Source organism: Atheta coriaria, unplaced genomic scaffold (genome assembly GCF_025399875.1).
Source record: "Atheta coriaria isolate IRGN ID8LTWV9N9 unplaced genomic scaffold, Caltech_Dcor_3.1 hic_scaffold_1_pilon, whole genome shotgun sequence".
Lineage (NCBI taxonomy): Eukaryota > Metazoa > Arthropoda > Insecta > Coleoptera > Staphylinidae > Dalotia > Dalotia coriaria.
The window spans coordinates 5,388,262-5,406,820 of record NW_027045443.1 but is presented as its reverse complement, the minus strand read 5'-3'; the positions used below and the strand labels follow the sequence as shown (position 1 = coordinate 5,406,820).

Genomic DNA, 18,559 nt, shown 5'->3' with positions numbered 1-18,559 from the left:
TTTAAATTTTTAAATTTAACTGGAAAAGGTGGGAGGTGGGAGATGTATATTGGGTTGCAGACTACCAGACACATTAACAAACATTTGCATTTTAATTTTTATTTGTTTAAAAATCGCAATAATCGAGTGTTACGTGAAAGTCGCTAATTTAAATATTTATATAAGTTGTAGATTGATGAATACCAAACGTGGAGGACGTGTACTGCTGGATTCCCAGACGCATTCATCTGTCTACATCATATCTTTATTTATATCCGAACATCAGAATTCCCACAAAAACGATCAACCTCAACATCAAAGACATGGAAATATAATATGATTCACAAGCAGTGCACGGGCAATGAGTGAGTTCAACCGATCCGGTTTTCCCCGCGGCTTGTTTTCTTGCCGCGCCGCTCGACCAACGCGCCCTCCACACCACAGCGTCGCGCCGGCGTCGCCTTGGCTTGTTTCGCGTCTGCAGTCGCGAATCGTCGCCGAAGAAAATGCGGTGTGTCCTCTGCAGGTACTCCCGCGAAAATTCCGTCGTTATTTGAGCCGACGACGTCTTCATCCACCGATGCGATGGCAAAGCAAGAGTGAGCCAAGTCAACGACGTCGAGGAGGTTAGTTTCTTGAATTTTTTCTCATATTTTCGCGTTTTTCGCTTATTGTTTCATTCGGCATCGATAACGATCACTATCTAATCATTTCGGATTACCACCTTAACGATATGACACTTTTAGGCTGCATTGCAGTAGAAACAACAATAACAAGAAGCACAATCCACATTGCAATATGGGTTTAACTCAGATGGACCAGAGTTATCACAATTACAACAAGAAACACCACACTGAATCAATCTCAGTATTTAGTTTAGCTGATAATAAGAAGGTGGAGGACACTGCCCAGGATGTTGAAGAAAATGGAGAGCTGACATTGTTTCAAAATCAAGTTGCTGGCCATTTGAACAGTGACAAACATTTTGGTATGTACATTTTGCTTATTTTTAACTTTTTTTGCTGATAGTGTTGTCATGGCAACATAATAGGTGTTTGTTTAATGTTAAGTTGGTTGGTAATTGTGTAACATACTTTGTTGCTATCTTACGCGCGATTTGTTTAACTGTAGTAGTTTATAAACATACATTGTTGCACAAATCAGCATTAATGATGCTAGGCGCACTTATTCTTCCGGGCAGATTTGTCTGCAGTGTGGAATTACTCACGATTGGAAACTATGAAAAAATGCATGGAATCTTGTTGATTTTACAACTTCTGCTGAATTGTTTAGTGTTTGTGTTTCCGATTCGCTTGCCGACTGAATATTTGTAAACTATCTCTCGTTACAATGCATTATTTTCTGCTATAAAACCAGTACGGTTATTACGGAGAGTTCAGTCGGACGGCGCGTCGTCATGGAGCTTGGAACTTCTGCAGTTCAATTAACTAATAGTGGTTTTCCGATAGGTATCATCAAGTTCAAGGAGGCTCTGCTCAAGCCAATTCCGAATCCGGTGTACTTTAATCGTGAGGCAAGTTTCTACGAACATCTGCAATCCATTGGTGTGGACGAATGTGAACCGGACGTCTTAATCAAAAAACTGGTGCCTAAATTTTTCGGTCGCAGCGTTGTTCAAATCAACGGCAGTTGCGTGCAATGCCTTGTCATGGAGGATCTTACACGCGGCATGCGTGAACCATGCATCATGGATGTTAAGATTGGGAGGCGGACTTGGGATCCGGAAGCCACACTCGAAAAAATAAACGGCGAAGATGTAAGTTTCTTAGTCAAGTTATGCGTTTTAAACTGACATACATTTTTTAGGCAAAATATTTGGAGTCCAAGCGTGAATATGGTTTCTGTATTCCTGGATTTCAGGTCTATGATGTGAAAACCGGTGCTATGCAGAAGTTTGGCCGAGTTTACGGCAAGCAACTTAATAAGGACACCATAGTTGAATGTATGTAATAAATTTTTATTTATGCAAATAATGTTTTTGGCTCTTTTTCATTTTAGCCATGCGTTTTTTTCTAAACGGTGTTGGTAAACCAATGCGTCGAATTCTGGTCGTCCAGCTGCTGGTAGATCTGTGGCATATTCAGCGCTGGGCACGCAAACAGCGTCGTCATCGCCTTTATTCTTCGTCGATTTTGCTCATCTATGACGCGCGACGTTTGCGTCAGTTTTTCGACGCGAGCTCCAAACCGCCGACAGGAACAACCCCGCCTGAAACAGAGTCTGCCTGCGGTTTGCGCCGTACGAACAGTCTTTATCGTCCGCTTAGTCTCGCAATACTCGATGATAAATGTACGAAAACCGGATTCAGCGGACAATTAACTAAGGAAGGTCCGATTTTTCCATGTCGTGCTACAAAATTTAATTCATCGTTGCCCGCTCAGGCTGTGGAGGCGGGTAGACGACGACCGGCTGCTAGCTTGAAACGCATGCACTCGTTTCATAATAATTACGATGAGGAATTGCGTTCAATTCGTACTGATTACGCGAATATTCTAGAGGATCTTGTCGACGACTGCCATAGTGAAGTGTGGGCCGCGGCGCGTATGATCGATTTTTCGCACACCTTTCCGGCTGACAGCATCACCCGCCCGGATGTTAACTATCTGGACGGTATCGAAAGCCTGGTGAAAATGATGGAGGATTTCTTAGCGGAGAGCGAAGAATAAAAGTCCAGTATTTTTGTACCTAGGTAAATATCACTTATTACTTAAGCAATATGATCAGGATCATGACAGAGGGAACAAGGGCAAATGCAAAAGAGGATGTAAAATTATACCTTAATTTAAAACGAAAATATTCATAGATTTATTTACACACAATGAATTAAAGCAATACTCAACGCGAACAAGTTATGTTTTAACTTCAATCTTATCAAAGTATTCGTCAAGTTGTGTCCATTGTGAGCAGTGCGATGAATGGTAGCTGGCCGTGTCCTCTTCTGAACTCAATGATATTAGATCGGTACTGTCCTTGTAGGAGACCGATCTCGATCTTGTTTTCGTGCGCTTTTGTTTGCGAGCACAACGGGAACGAAGAGCGGCTTGCCTGGCCAGCTCTTGTTTTCGATCTTGCTCTTTTTTTCTTTGACGATAGAGCCGTCTCTCCCGGCGCATCATCATTGCATTTCGCCACGCTAATCGTTGCTTTAATCCTTCTTTTGCTGCTTGATCAGTGTCCAGTGAGTGCCTTACTCCCGCGGTCATTGCAAATACCTCACTGAAAAGCGATTCCCGGAACGATTTCGTTCGTTTGGAAATCTTCGGCATTTTTGTGTGGTTTTGCACTTTAGGCGAAAACGTCTACGTATTGCAGGAATTTATTTTTAAGAGTTCTTTATTACTAAAAGGAATTGCTTTCGTACAACAGCACTTGAATTTATCTCTTAACCTATACAATGAATTTTTTACCTTACAGGATTGCTTGTAGTCTAGGAATTGCACGTATTGTTGATTTTTGATCCATTGTTTAATCGTTTGTTCGGATGTTTTGTGCCCCGAGACAAGTTTTGAATTTACAGTTACCTTTTTCAGTACATAGCTTGGCGCTACCTGAACCCGCCCTCGTAGGGTTTTTATATCGGACAGTGAATATTGGAATTCTTTATTATTTTTATATATAACATTTGTAATTACATCGCCTGGATACTCACGAAAATGCTGTTTCTAGTTTAAGGCACTAATTTTTGTTTTAGGGGTGTAACAAGAAAACCAAACCTCGTAGGGTAGCCGTTCTTGTATCAGATTGTAAGTATTGGAATTCTTTATCATTTTCATAATTAATATTTATCAATAACTCACTGGAAACTTACAAAAATGGCATTTTTCTGTTAAGTTAGTTGAATTTGTGTCCATCCAAATAATTCGTTTCTTCCAATGTTGGTAGTTGTAGTACAGTTCCCTGCAATATAGCGTTATTTTGGACCACCGAAATTAGATGGTGCTAGTACCGCTTTTGCTTGAGACTGGTTTGGGTTCCTAATTCTAGATGACGTAGTTATGAGAACCAGTCGTGTCGGTATCGGCAGGCAGCTTGCCACAGATTGCCACAGACTATTATTTTGCTTACTCAGTCGGTGTTGCGCTGTGGTTGCATGTGCACGCGCGCTATTCGTTTTTATATTAGCTCGTGGCTGCAACATATTAATATAAACATTAGAATCATTTGGTCATCGACTACGAACTAAATGATTTATCGCGAATCGACTCCAGAATTACGATAGTTCACCACGTGTGCCTGTGTATGCCAGTAGTTGGATCTCTTCCGTTGGGCTACGGATTCCAATTTAATTTATTAGTCGTGTATAGTTCGTGTGGAATGGTTGCCAGGACCAAAGTAATACTATGAGTAGTAAATTTTTATTGTTTTTTGGAGTTTTGCTGCGGAAGGCGATGCTGTAGGACAACAGTTCTTGCATCAGATTGTAAGTATTCAATTTCGTTATCATATTCATTAATATCTTAATATCTTTTGTGATTAGCTCATGAATTAGTGACAGAAATTGCATTTTGGTGTTTCAAAGGACTGATTTTAGCTGGTTTTACGCGCTTTGCACCTCAACCAGATATAGTAGGAGAACTATTCTTATATCAGATGGGAAGTATTGACTTTCTCTATAATTTTCATTCATAATTTTTGTGATTAATGCATGAAACAACGACAAAAATTGTATTTTTGTGTTTCGAACGACCAATTTTTGCTTGTTTTAGATGATTTGCTCCTGATGCCGACATCATAGGAGAACCATTCTTATATCAGATTGTAAGTATTGAATTTCTGTATCATTTTCATAAATAATTTTATTGATTAGCTCATAAATGTGGCGAAACAAGTCGCAGAGTGTTAAAAGTTTTGTGAAACCCTTAAGGTTAATCCTTTCTTTCGACGATTATAATGGAGTTTCATCATGTAAGTGCCTCAACAATTCAATGTTATGTAGTAAAATGTTATGTATAAAGTAAAATTTATTTCTGTTTAACTTTTTAATTTTTACAATTGCAATTGCATTGCTATAATAATACTCGTAAATGTATATGATTCCTCCAATAAAGGATAATTTTAAATTATATTCTCTTGTTCAGTCCGAGTTTTAGTTAATTTAGCGAATTAAAAATGAATTAAAGTCACGAATCACAGCGCATCTGATTTGTGTTTGTTTTTAGATGTCAAGGAGTTGAACGTGACCTCGGTGTACAATTGTGCCCGCATTCAATTGTGAGTATCGAAATTCTTATCATTTTCGTATCTGCTTCGTTCACGTAGCCAGCTATATCTTTTCCTTCTTTAGTCGATCGTGCGATGTTGTTCGGTACACACGTGTTTTGTTCACAAGTCGATCTTCGTAACTAGTTTGTGCGTTTCTTGTGATTTTCAGTCGGTAGTTGAATTAGAATCGATCAGCAAAGATAACATTTAGAATTAACGGACTAGTGCGACATGCAGTTAATGAATTACCACGCGTGGAAGTCAGAATTATGTAGTTTTACAATGTGCACACGTTTTTGCCGTCGGGCGTCGGAGAGCTTACGTCGGCTAAGAGGCCTGTCCCAGTGGTTTTATTTGCGTAATTATATTAATTTGTGAAACTAAACACTGTTAGCCCCCGTGTGGAACATTTTAATCGAGAAAGTGCACGTAAGTAACTGCAACATTAACATTCGATGAATGAATTAATTAGTGAAGATGTTTCATGGACGAAATGAATTTATCAGACGTTACGGAAAATCGAGGAACAGAATAAGTAAATACTCTGAAAATATAATTCAATTTTAACAAATAATTTTCAATTTCCACATGTACTTTTTTGATTGTACGAGTTGCAATAAACTATTCTTTTAATATTACATTTGCTTGTATATTTGTATATGTTTTTCCTTTTTGTTGTTTTCAGAATTAGATTTAAAGACCACATTAGATAGTACGTGTTTGAAATGCGAATAACAGGTACATAAATGCTGTTGTTTTTAAAATGATAACAAATCAACAACATTTATACCTGAAACGAATAAGCTTTGATATGAGAGCTCGGTGGCTCAGCTGGCATGTGTCTATGCTAGCAGGCTAGGGATTCGTTGTTCATGGTTCGAATCTCAGTTGTAGAAAGAAGTTTTATTAAATAATAAGAAATTTAAGAAATGTGGGTTGCATACCATAAAATTATAGATTCGAATGTTAGAAATAAGTTGAAGATGTAAGTTGCAGAGTACGGACAACAATAGGAATAAGTAGAAGAAGATGGTGGAAGAGAAAGTGAGTAGAGAGAGAGCAACATGAGAGAAGAGTATAAGAAGAAAAGAGAATTAGGGGTGACGGAATTTTTAAATTTTTGGCACGTGTCGTTATAAAGTCACAGGTCGATCTCCCACTGCTTCGATGCGTCCATTGCTCCCGGCCCATCCTACAGCTACGATGTCTCTGCGCTTCATCCCCGAAATACTCAGGCATATCAACAATTTTTATGGTGGGGATCACCCCAGAGAGAGGAACTCCTTATAAGGACATCCTTTTAAGGACTTGTAAAATATTTCTAATTTTAAGTCGCCTCAAGAGGGACACTTAAAAATAATCCCTCAAGTTCTGACCTGCAGCTGGAATGAAAGATGGAGAACACAAATCATACAAGATACCTTAACAATTTTTATAGTGGGATCATCCCCGAGTGGGAGAACTCTTAGAGACCTGGGCCTGAAATGATAGAAGGGGTACACAAATCAAAGAAGTCAATATATCTTACTATTTATTTATTAACAATAAAATACAAGTTTATATTTTACAAGTCAACAGAATACATGTCGCCATTTTGAAACAGGACTTACGACCTGCATCATCGCGCACAAACAGGCAAGTAGCAAATTATAAACACTAACATATAGGCACTAGAAAATAACTATTTATCACGGAAAACAAATGTACAGGGTGTTACCAAAAGAAAAATCATACTTCCAAAGGAAACTTGCAATAATAACCTTACCACATTTTTCGAAGAATGGAAAAGCGATATACAGGGTGTTACAAAAGAAAATCTACAGTTCAAGAAAGAAAACAGTTGAAAACAAAAAATTGGTCAAGTATTGATTGGAAATGAAGGAAAACAAATATATAGGATGTTGTCAAAAGAAAATGCCAATTTTAAAATGAAAATGGTCTGGCGAAGAAAAAATATCAGGAATTTACCAGGTTTTGATAAGGGAGCAGGAAAATGTAACAATTTTCACAATGGAAAGTGAAGGAAAATGCAAAAGAAGGCAACACAACACCAATACCACTACATTTAGAAGTAAATACTAAATCGCTAGAAGAAAACTAAAAGAAAATTTAAGTTGTTACCCGTTTTTCCCTGCATGGCATAAAAATAAAGGAAGGGAAAGTAACAATTAAGAAGGTGACAATTATATTTTCTTATATTTTCGACGCAATATCTAAACAAAGTGCCGACCGATGGCACGCACGCGCGGAAGGAAACATTAAAATCGCGTATTATATACATTTTACGGACAGTAATTAATTGTCAATCTACTAGAAGTATCAACGTGATTACAGAATAAAGATTGCAAAATAACAGAAAAATGTGAGATGAATAGATATAGTAAAACCAACTTTCTGCAGCGAGGCCAAAAATGTATCCGACGGCTCGCGACAATTTTAAACTATAACGATATTTTCACTTCACGCGATTATAAAACAAAATGTAATAATGATGCAATAATATTTACAAACTTAGCCCTATATCGGGTAGTCTTGGAATGCCCTGAAACAAAATAAAAACACATGTCTTAGAACTCGCACTACCCTGTGAACTAATAAAGTCCATCCCGTCGGATAATAGACTTGCATTACAAGCAATATTATGCGCGTATAACAGAAAGTGTTACATTCTGGCAAGGACAGATGTTGATTACACGTTCTGGTAATTAACACAAATATAAATAATTTTAATTCCCATTCTCTGGATCAAACTAATCTAATGGCCGAAGGATCACTAACACACAATTAAAGACACGAGTTTTTTAAATGTTGAGCGCAAATCAATAGCAAAACCCAATGCACATCTATTATCATTAGGTGCTGATTTTAATCTATAAAACATAATGCAATTCACTGAATTGAAATGAAAATAAGAAAGACGGACCGCCGCGCGCCGATAGGAACAGACTGAAACGATCGAACGTTCATAGCGTGCACACTCAGCATGTGAACTAGTTCCATGCAATTTGCGCGATAAAAAAGTTGTTTATACACAAACCCCGATAAATGGGCAGAGTTGGAATTGCAATATAAAGATGTGTAAATATACTTCTGCACTCTTCTGCACACATTCACAAATTTCTCTATAACTGACGAAAAGGAATTATCTTGCAATAAATTCAAATACAGAAAGAGTCAAAATTAAATTCCGCATCTGGGGAAATTATTCCGAATACACTGTGACAGCGTGTTCGTGTGTTGTATTAGAAAAATACAAGTCCTAGCGCAACGAGTACTACGGCGCACATACACAACTTTCAACATAACTCGCGTTACGGAATTTTCTCGCAATAAATTTCTATACAGGGGATACAGAATTAAATTCACCATCAAGGAAAATTATTTCTAACAAATTGTAACACCGCCTTCGTGAGTTAAAACAAAAAAACTACCATTCCTAGCGCAACGAGTACTACGGCGCACACACACAGCTTTCAATGTAACTCGCGTTACGGAATTTTCACGCAAGAAATTTCTATAAGGGGAATACAGAATTAAATTCACCATCTAGAAAAATTATTTCGAACTAATTGTAACACCGTGTTCGCGAGTTATAACAAAATAACTGCAATTCCTAGCGCAACGAGTACTACGGCGCACACACACAACTTTCAATATAACTCGCGTTACGGAATTTTCCCGCAATAAAGTTCTATACAGGGCGATGCAGAATTAAATTCGCCATTTATGAAAATTATTTCGAACTAATAGTAACACCGGGTTCGCGTGTTATAACAAAAAAACTACAATTCCTAGCGCAACGAGTACTACGGCGCATACACACGACTTTCAATATAACTCGCGTTACGGAATTTTTACGCAAGAAATTTCTATACCGGGGGATACAGAATTAGATTCACCATCTAGGAACATTATTTAGAACTAATTGTAACACCGAGTTCGCTAGTTATAACAAAAAAACTACAATTCCTAGAGCAGCGAGTACTACAGTGCACACCCACAACTTTCAATATAACTCGCGTTACGGAATTTTCACGCAATCAATTTCTATACGGGGGGATACAGAATTAGATTCACCATCCAGGTAAATTATTTCGAACTAATTGTGACACCGGGTTCGCGAGTTATAACAAAATAACTACAATTCCTAGCGCAACGTGTACTATGGAGCACACACACAGCTTTCAATATAACTTGCGTAACGGAAATTTCACGCAAGAAATTTCTATACAGGAGAATGCAGAATTAAATTCACCATCTAAAAAAATTATTTCGAACTAATTGTAACACCGCGTTCCCGTGTTACAACAAAAAAACTACAATTCCTTGCGCAACGAGTACTACGGCGCACACACACAACTTTCAATATAACTCGCGTTACGGAATTTTCTTGCAATAAATTTATATACAGGGGGATACAGAATTAAATGTACCATCTAGGAAAATTATTTCGAGCTAATTGTTACACCGCGTTAGCGAGTTATAACAAAAAAACTACAATTCCTAGCCCAACAAGTACTACGGCAAACAAACACAACTTTCAATATAACTCGCGTTACGAAATTTTCTCGCAATAAAGTTCTATACAGGGGGATACAGAATTAAATGTACCATCTAGGAAAATTATTTAGAACTAATTGTAACACCGCGTTCGCGAGTTATAACAAAAAAACTACAATTCCTAGCCCAACAAGTACTACGGCAACAAACACAACTTTCAATATAACTTGCGTTACGGAATTTTCATGCAATAAATTTCTATATATGGGGATACAGAATTAGATTCATCATCTAGGAACATTATTTCGAACTAATTGTAACACCGCGTTCGCGAGTTATAACAAAAGAAACAACAATTCCTAGCGCATCGAGTACTACGGCGCACACACACACAACTTTCAATATAACTCGCGTTACGGAATTTTATCGCAATAAAGTTCACTACAGGGGGATACAGAATTAAATTCGCCATCTAGGAAAATTATTTAAAATTAATTGTTACACCGAGTTCGCGTGTTATAACAAGAAAACTACAATTCCTAGCGCAACAAGTACTACGGCAAACAAACACAACTTTCAATATAACTCGCGTTACGGAATTTTATCGCAATAAAGTTCTATAGAGGAGGATACAGAATTAAATTGACCATCTCGGAAAATTATTTCGAGCTAATTGTTACACCGCGTTAGCGAGTTATAACAAAAAAAACTACAATTCCTAGCGCTACGAATACAACGGCAAACACACACAACTTTCAATATAACTCGCGTTACGGAATTTTATCGCAATAAAGTTCTATACAGGAGGATGCATAATTAAATTCACCATCTAGGAAAATTATATAACTGCAATTCCTAGCGCAACGAGTACTACGGCGCAAATACACAACTTTCAATATAACTCGCGTTACGGAATTTTATCGCAATAAAGTTCTATACAGGAGGATGCATAATTAAATTCACCATCTAGGAAAATTATTTCGAACAATTTGTAACACCGCGTTCGCGAGTTATAACAAAATAACTACAATTCCTAGCGCAACGAGTACTACGGCGCACACACACACATCTTACAATATAACTCGCGTTACGAAATTTTCTCGCAATAAAGTTTTATACAGGAGGATACAGAATTAAATTTACCATCTAGGAAAATTATTTTGAACTAATTGTAACACCGCGTTCGCGAGTTATAACAAAAAAACTACAATTCCTAGCGCAACAAGTACTACGGCAAACACACACAACTTTTAATATAACTCGCGTTACGAAATTTCGTTGCAATAAGATTCTATACAGGGGGATACAGAATTATATTTACCATCTAGGAAAATTAATTTGAACTAATTATAACAGCGCGTTCGCGAGTTATAACATAATAACTACAATTCCTAGCGCAACAAATACTACGGCAAAGAAATACAACTTGCGATATAACTCGTGTTATGGAATTTTCTCGCAATAAAGTTCTATACAGGGGATACAGAATTAAATTCACCATCTAGGAAAATTATTTCGAACTAATTGTAACACCGTGTTCGCGAGTTATAACAAAATAACTGCAATTCCTAGCGCAACGAGTACTACGGCGCAAACACACAACTTTCAATATAACTTGCGTTACGGAATTTTCTGGCAATAAAGTTCTATACAGGGGGATACAGAATTAAATTCACCATTTAGGAAATTTATTTGGAACTAATTGTAACACTGCGTTCGCGACTTATAACAAATTAACTGCAATTCCTAGCGCAACGAGTACTACTAAAATTTGACCGAAAAATATAATTGAATTATAAACTTACCAGTGTACAGATTATCGGACTGCCAGGCATAACGAGTGCTGTAACTAAACGTAAACATTAATTAATTATGTTATAATTAACAATCAACACTAAATATACAATCTGTGCTGTTTAGTTAAAACAATACTTACACGAGCCTGATGGATCTTTCTTAATGGGGGCGACATATATCCGATTAATTTAGTAACCGACACCCAACACAACGCCGAGTGAAGAATGTTATCAAATCTACTATCTCGTGACTTGTAATATACATAACAAACGCGATCAAAACCGGCATTTGCGAAAATTAAACAAATTACTATAATTGCGAAGTACAAATAAATAGTCGATTGATCTTCGAGTATTACACAAATTTAGAATATTGAAGTCCGAATAATAATAAACGATATACGAGTAAGTCTCTCAAAACACGACTGGATTAACCAGCGACCGGCTCGAAACTGGCTGCAAACCACCGATAGTGCATGCCGAAACTGTGTAAACAACGACGGACAGTATATGATAAGAAAGCAAGAGGTGCGCATAGACGGCGCGTCGAAGGCACGCGACCTTGTGTGCGAATTTGCATTACCTGTGATCTAAACTACACTAGACTTCGCTGCATGCAGCAAGTTGATGCGGCGCTTGGAGACAGCGCGCGGGGCACATGCGTTGAAAACGTTGTTTACACCAAATCGCAGATAGCAGTATTGTGTACAAAAGTATTCTCGTACCCACGATTGTCGGTAAATATAAAAATAAGCCGTATATTTCCTTCCATGATCAACTTATCAATAAAATTAACACATTGTCGAAAGTGTAGGACGTATTATAATGATTAAAACCTCAATGCGATAAAGATAGAAAGAAACGAATCGCCGAATCTTAATCTACGGACAATTCTCTATAAAATAAGACAGTTAAATTAGAAATCTAAAGAATGGAAAATTCTCTATCAGATAAAAATATAAAATAATTATATTTTCTACAGTAAAAGCCGAAAATGCGACTAAAAGTGCTAAAAGTGACATTTTCCAATTTTTGACCATTTTTTCAATCGCGTATATCTCGTAAATTAAAAGAGATAAATAGGATTTGATCGCAGCGTCTTAATCTACAGACCAATCTCTATCAGATAGGCTATTTAAAGCGGAAATCTGAGAGATGAAATTTTAATTCTTAAGAAAAATTGCCAAGATACTTTTTTCGACGATTTTTGATAATTAATATCTCTTAAATTAAAAACGATAACAACCAACTAATTGCTGACTATGAAAGACTGGAAAATTCTCTATCAGATAAAAATATAATAATTATATTTCTTACAGTAAAAAGCCGAAAAACGCGACTAAAAGTGCTAAAAATTACATTTTTCAATTTTTGACGATTTATAACAATTGCGAATATCTCGTCAACTAAAAGAGTTCTACGGACAATTCTCTATAAAATAAGCTGAAGGGGTTTAGCTCTTGCGCTATCAGAATTTTACAAAGGTTTTCCGAAATATGATCCGTTTTCCATATTACCATTATGTGAAATTTATACGGCCCCCCTAATTCGTGGGCTATTGCAATACGCAGGTGAAATGTGATAAAACATTTTAACCGAATAATATAATTTACTTATAAACTTACAAATGCAGCGCTCCTCGGATTGCAAGCGTACGGCAAGTACTGTAATTAAAAGAAAACATAAGTTAAAACAAAAACATTTCATACAATATGATAATATTATATTCACACATGGGAGAAAACAAACTTTCTGTGCTGAGTATCGCAATGGTCAGATAAAAGTAATTTACTCAAGCACGAATAGGTTTCCGATTGATCTAGCGATCGGCCACGTCCCACAATAACTGACAATAAAACCGCAGCAATGTAATTTGAAATATAAACATCAAAAGGAAGCAAAAAATAACATTTATGCATATTAAACGCACAATTACTTATTAGGAAAACACTGCAGATGCATATTACGACTAAGTCGATTGATGGCCGAATATAATGCAAACTTTGAAAATAGAAGTCTGATCAACCAAAACGAGTTGCGCGATTTACGTCTGGATACGGCAGAGGCCGGCACGAAACTAGCTGCAATGCATCAGTAGAGCATGCCGAAACTGAGCACGCAAAGATGCGACAGTTCACACCCTGTGTCTGCTGCATAAACCCCGCAGGTACAAGCAATAGATGCGCAAAGCCGGCTGCGCGTCGATGGCGATATCTGTGATAAGAACTAAACTAAAATGTGCTGCATGCGCGACTTACGCGTAGCTTCTCGCACGGCGAATGCGATAAGAAAGTGGTTTATACACAAACGCTGATATGATTCGAAACTAATACAGTTCTATTTTATGATTTTTAGTTCATGCTAGTGAACTAAAATTTAAATCATGAAATTATGATTTATAGTTTGAGTTTTATTGAAGCAAAGATTTATGCAAAAGATATCAATTTTCTAATTGTAAGAAATCAGAAAAACAGATACAATGAATAATAAAAATTTTACTTACCAGTGTATCGAACACCGCAAATCAAATGTGAGTAGATACTGAAATAAAGAAGAAACACAACATTAGTTACACAATTTCGGACAATGAGTTCGGGCGGAACCCAAAGTTTGCCATAAATTTCGTCTTGTTCTCCATAATTATTTAAATTAGTATTTGTACCAGGTATAACATTGAGTCAACGAGTTGTGCAGAAGTCAAAAATGGTTCGCACAGTTCCAAAATATTATTTATAATCACACACAACGTCTGCCGGCCGGCGTCCGACGACAACCGATCAGAAATCCACGCGAAAATGCGCGATAAATATTTACCGAACGACCAAACACGGCAATTAACACTAAATTCAATAAAATATAACGCGATATACCGAATTTACAATGAGAAACACGAATACTCGACGGAGTATTCTTATCTGCCGCACGAAGTAAGAGCTGCGTGCCGGCATCACAACTGTGCACGTCGACTTTCACTCGCAGGAATATTTTTAGTTAAAACATGCATCGTTGCGCTACCTGAGAATACTTTATTGTACCTCCAGAAAATACAAAGCGATTCAAAAAGTGTGGCGTACATATGAGGCAGTGAGCGATTGCCTATGTGTCAGTGAGTGGTCACGCACTTAAATGGCCGTGTGCGTGTATCACACGTACACGAGAGTGCGCATGCACCACCCTATCTAAACAAATAGCAATTTTTACACCTAACTCAAAACTTCAAATGTAGAAGTCAATAAGATATACTTATTCAAAATAATTGAATCTAATTATAATATTATTATAATTATTATTATATTATTAATTAATTGTATTTATGGACGATATTCGACAACGCATATCATCTAAACTAAAAGAGATAGCAACCAGAAAATTGTTGATTACGGAAGATTGAAAAATTCTCTATCAGATGATATAATTAAATAAATAAAATAATTTAATTTAATTGTGTAAAATGTCTAAAAACGCGACTGAAAGGGCAAAAAATGCAATTTTTCAATTTTTCTACGACCAATTCTCTCTAAAATAAGCTAGTTAAATTGGAAATTTATGAGATGAAATTTTAATTCATAAAAAAAATGGGCAAGGGGGGGAGGTGCTTGATAAATTATTTCCACGATTTTTGACAGTTCCCTGAATACGAGTCACTTCTATCGCTACCCTCATACGGCGCCCTGAATGGGAGTTACTTTTACCGCTAGCTTCGTACGGTACCCTGAACACGAGTCACTTCTACCGCTGCCCTTGTACGGTGCCCTGAATACGAGTCACTTCTACCGCTACCCTCGTACGGTGCCCTGAATACGAGTCACTTCGACCGCTGCCCTTGTATGGTGCTAAATACCACCCAATGGAGAATTTAATTCCGCATCTCTAAACACCGCGCTGAAGTTAGTGAGCCGCCTAAATCGCGCGTAAACCCGAAAAAATACAAATATTTCATGAGAAATGGCAAAAAGCTGAAACAATCAAATTATATGAAGGATTGGAAAAATCTCCATTAGGTAAAAATTAAAAATATGTCTAGAAAAAATTGCACCTACAAAAGGAACACCCCCAGACACAACTAATTTAGTCAGTTTTTCACTTCAGAGAAAGGAAAAGTACCTAATACATACGGTGATACAAGCAGAAAATTATTGCATTTAATAAGAAAATTCCAAATTCTGACTGAAAAGCAATAGAAGGTGTCGTAATAGCAATACAACAACATTTTGAAGAAATATGCCGGCCGATGGCATCTTCTCCACACACGTGAAAGTAAATATAAATCGTCGTTTACGCATATATTACTTTTAAAAATTAATTGTCAAATTTCTAAAATCCGTTAACGCGACTGTAGAATTAAGAAATCAAAAGAGCTGCGAAAAATACGTGCAATTAAACCTACGATCGACATGAAATAACCCACAATCTGCAGTGAGACTGAAAATGCATCCGACGGCACGCATCAATTTTGAGTTACTACGGTACTGCCGTTACAAGCGATTTAAGATAAAAATATAATTATAGTATGAAAGCGTTTACAAACTTACTAGTACATCGGATAATTACGGAAAGTACTGACACAGAAATAGCAATTGTTCTACAACACGCACTATGCTGGACACTTATCAAGTCCATTCCGACGGACAACGGACTTGGAAGCAAGTGCGATTTTGATCCACAGTTCTCCCGTAAAATCTCGTCATGGACAAACGTTAATTATACTTACTCGGACTTATCAATAGGAACATATTTTTTATCCCAATTCTCAGCATCGAAAAATCCAATAGCCACAGATCACTAATGTACAAACACATGAGTTTTCATTTCACGCGTAATTCAACTTTATCAAAACACTGGACACGTCTATTGTCATTAACTGCCGATATTAATTGATAAAATGTAATGCAATTCATTTGATTGAAATGACAGAAAGAAAGGTGCGCAGCCGAGTGCATATAAGAGCAGACTGAAATGTTCCAACGTCCGTAGCACGAGCCCAGCGCGGACATGCGACAGAGATAAAAACTTGTTTATCCTCGTACCCGACGAACAACGACAAGCGTGTAGGGTCGGCTTTATTTTGTAGTGTAAGTATCAGAGTGGTATTTAGTATGTTATTTTTCAAATTGGGATTAATTTTAAAAATTTGATCAATCTTAGCAAATATAATTATATATATTACACCGCCGTGCGTCCCGGCTATAAAATCTTAGCTTGCCATAAATTTGACAATTCTGTCAGAATGCCTAGCAATGACCTGCATAACCTTCTGAGCCTGTAATGTCAATAAGAGGCAATTCCTCCTGGCCCATCAATACAAAAGAGTTTAATAACTTGGACGAGTTCTTAACTCATCTTCCCACAACTGAATCATTAGACACACCTTGCATTATGGCCAGTCAGTTCGACTTTGAACTCCTCCAGCTCCAGAACGCAGAGATAGAGACCACACCACCATCGACTAACACGACGTCCATAAACCCCCCAACGACGAATAATCAGTATGATGAAGAAAGAAGGTTAATGCCACCCCCAAAAACAATTCCAAGACCACTGCCAAGAATACCACAACCGCTCCCTGGGCAAGCCAAAGTAGTCGTTCATCGTGCAATATTCCAGCAGGGGGGTAAACGTTGCCCTCTTTTTACCATCACGTCCAAGAATAGGTCTGAAATTAAACGACTCCTCGATGAATTTGTACGGACGTATACGTCTTCAAGAACTTCACGTCGCCGTAGGGTATATATCAGAGTAAGAAGAATAAGCAGAATACAGAATACTTTATACTAATATGACTTGGACTTCTGGTCCAACTCAAGCTCAATATTAAACGTGACTTTTTATCCTTTGACTTTTGATTTTATTTTTATATTGCAATGTGGGGTGTATTATGATAGACGCGTATGATTGTGGTATTTTTCGTGTTTACTGCATTTGGCATTTTGATATGTAGTACCTACGTGTTTGTGCAATTTGTGGAAATTTGTGTGTAGCAATATTAATTTAACCAAGCTGTAATTTTAGACAATGTACCATCACCATCACCATGAAAAAGAATCTTCTTTCACACAATTAAGTAAAAAAAAATAATCAAAACTTTATAAGCAAGTCATGCATTACTTTTCAATGATTTCTTCAAAAAAACAATTCAATCTTGACTGCAATTTAATCATTCTGTTCTGTATTATTTCCTCATTGTCATATCAATAACATAATCAGGTAATATCTTCATATTTCTACAATATTGTACAATGCATTTGACTATTGTGAAAGTAAAACATAATTTTCTATTCCCCAACAGCTTCCTCAGTTTTCATACCGGTGCCGACTTCGCCGTGACGACGTTCCCAAATCAATCTATGCTTCTGCTTCATATATGCCGCCTTAACATCGTGATAACCTCCTAAATCGCCATCTAATTCAACCATAAAAAAACATCCTTTAATTTCACTAGAAAATGTTACTGTTTTCACTTACATTTGATAAACCAATTGGTCTCTGCATCCCGATACTGTTCAAGAACGTGCTTGCACTTGGTGAGATGATCAGGGTTTCGTACATCACGCAATTTTCGAAGCGTTGGCGCAAAATATGGATGATTTCAGATTCGACCAAGCGATCTCTCTTATACTGTATGTTTGCCTCAGAATAACAGACCAAATCATCTGTCTCACATTGATCAATGTTGGGCACTCGTCGGAACTTCTGGTGGTACCATGGGTAGTTCTTCTGGTTTGGCACGACGATTTTCTCTGGGGATTGATAACAATTTCAGCCAAAAATGCATGGTTTTCGGTCGGGAGCTGTTAGGTAACAGGGAGGTTGTGCAGGTATTAGGTTAAGGAAGTAAATTTTCGCCGTTTTCAAGCGCTTACCTCGGACGAAAACCACCGGCGTTTCTAGAACCGCGTAGACGGTGTGGAAGAAACTCTCGATGACGTTGCGAGGATGTGAAGAGTCCGGCATCTTCACTATTTTTTGCTAATGTTTTTCCTCCGAATGAAACAGGGACTGCTTTTAATGTTGACTGATTTCACAGACTTCACTTTGGTGTATTGTTGGTAGCGCACATCTAG

At 37.3% G+C, this 18,559-nt stretch overlaps 2 protein-coding genes and 4 long non-coding RNA genes across 6 annotated transcripts; 2 read left to right on the top strand and 4 right to left on the bottom strand.

Annotated features, from left to right (window-relative positions):
* The first annotated feature begins 103 nt into the window (after positions 1 to 103).
* On the top strand, positions 104 to 2,848 carry Ipk2 (Inositol phosphate kinase 2). The gene is made up of 5 exons (XM_065314148.1): positions 104 to 605; positions 726 to 967; positions 1,449 to 1,756; positions 1,807 to 1,942; positions 1,999 to 2,848. The coding sequence occupies exons 2-5, from the start codon at positions 778 to 780 to the stop codon at positions 2,664 to 2,666; spliced, it is 1,302 nt and encodes a 433-aa protein (XP_065170220.1). The 5' UTR covers positions 104 to 605; positions 726 to 777; the 3' UTR covers positions 2,667 to 2,848.
* On the bottom strand, positions 2,782 to 3,631 carry LOC135800882 (uncharacterized). Its single transcript, XR_010550244.1, has 2 exons — positions 3,408 to 3,631; positions 2,782 to 3,339 (listed from the first exon to the last, which is right to left on the bottom strand). It is a non-coding gene; the product is annotated as an uncharacterized lncRNA (long non-coding RNA).
* A 3,091-nt stretch (positions 3,632 to 6,722) lies between these two features.
* LOC135790394 (uncharacterized) lies at positions 6,723 to 11,552 on the bottom strand. Its single transcript, XR_010547753.1, has 2 exons — positions 11,508 to 11,552; positions 6,723 to 7,744 (listed from the first exon to the last, which is right to left on the bottom strand). It is a non-coding gene; the product is annotated as an uncharacterized lncRNA (long non-coding RNA).
* Positions 11,553 to 12,985: 1,433 nt separating this feature from the next.
* LOC135796171 (uncharacterized) lies at positions 12,986 to 16,416 on the bottom strand. Its single transcript, XR_010549254.1, has 3 exons — positions 16,210 to 16,416; positions 14,002 to 14,039; positions 12,986 to 13,162 (listed from the first exon to the last, which is right to left on the bottom strand). It is a non-coding gene; the product is annotated as an uncharacterized lncRNA (long non-coding RNA).
* Positions 16,417 to 16,450: 34 nt separating this feature from the next.
* Positions 16,451 to 17,334, top strand: LOC135804144 (uncharacterized). Its single transcript, XR_010550983.1, has 2 exons — positions 16,451 to 16,570; positions 16,644 to 17,334. It is a non-coding gene; the product is annotated as an uncharacterized lncRNA (long non-coding RNA).
* A 308-nt stretch (positions 17,335 to 17,642) lies between these two features.
* LOC135804134 (NADH dehydrogenase [ubiquinone] 1 beta subcomplex subunit 10-like) lies at positions 17,643 to 18,548 on the bottom strand. The gene is given in 4 exon segments (XM_065317905.1): positions 17,643 to 17,898; positions 17,961 to 18,035; positions 18,038 to 18,235; positions 18,359 to 18,548. Coding segments are annotated over 4 exon segments (492 nt in total). The 5' UTR covers positions 18,450 to 18,548; the 3' UTR covers positions 17,643 to 17,770.
* Between the last annotated feature and the right edge of the window lie 11 nt (positions 18,549 to 18,559).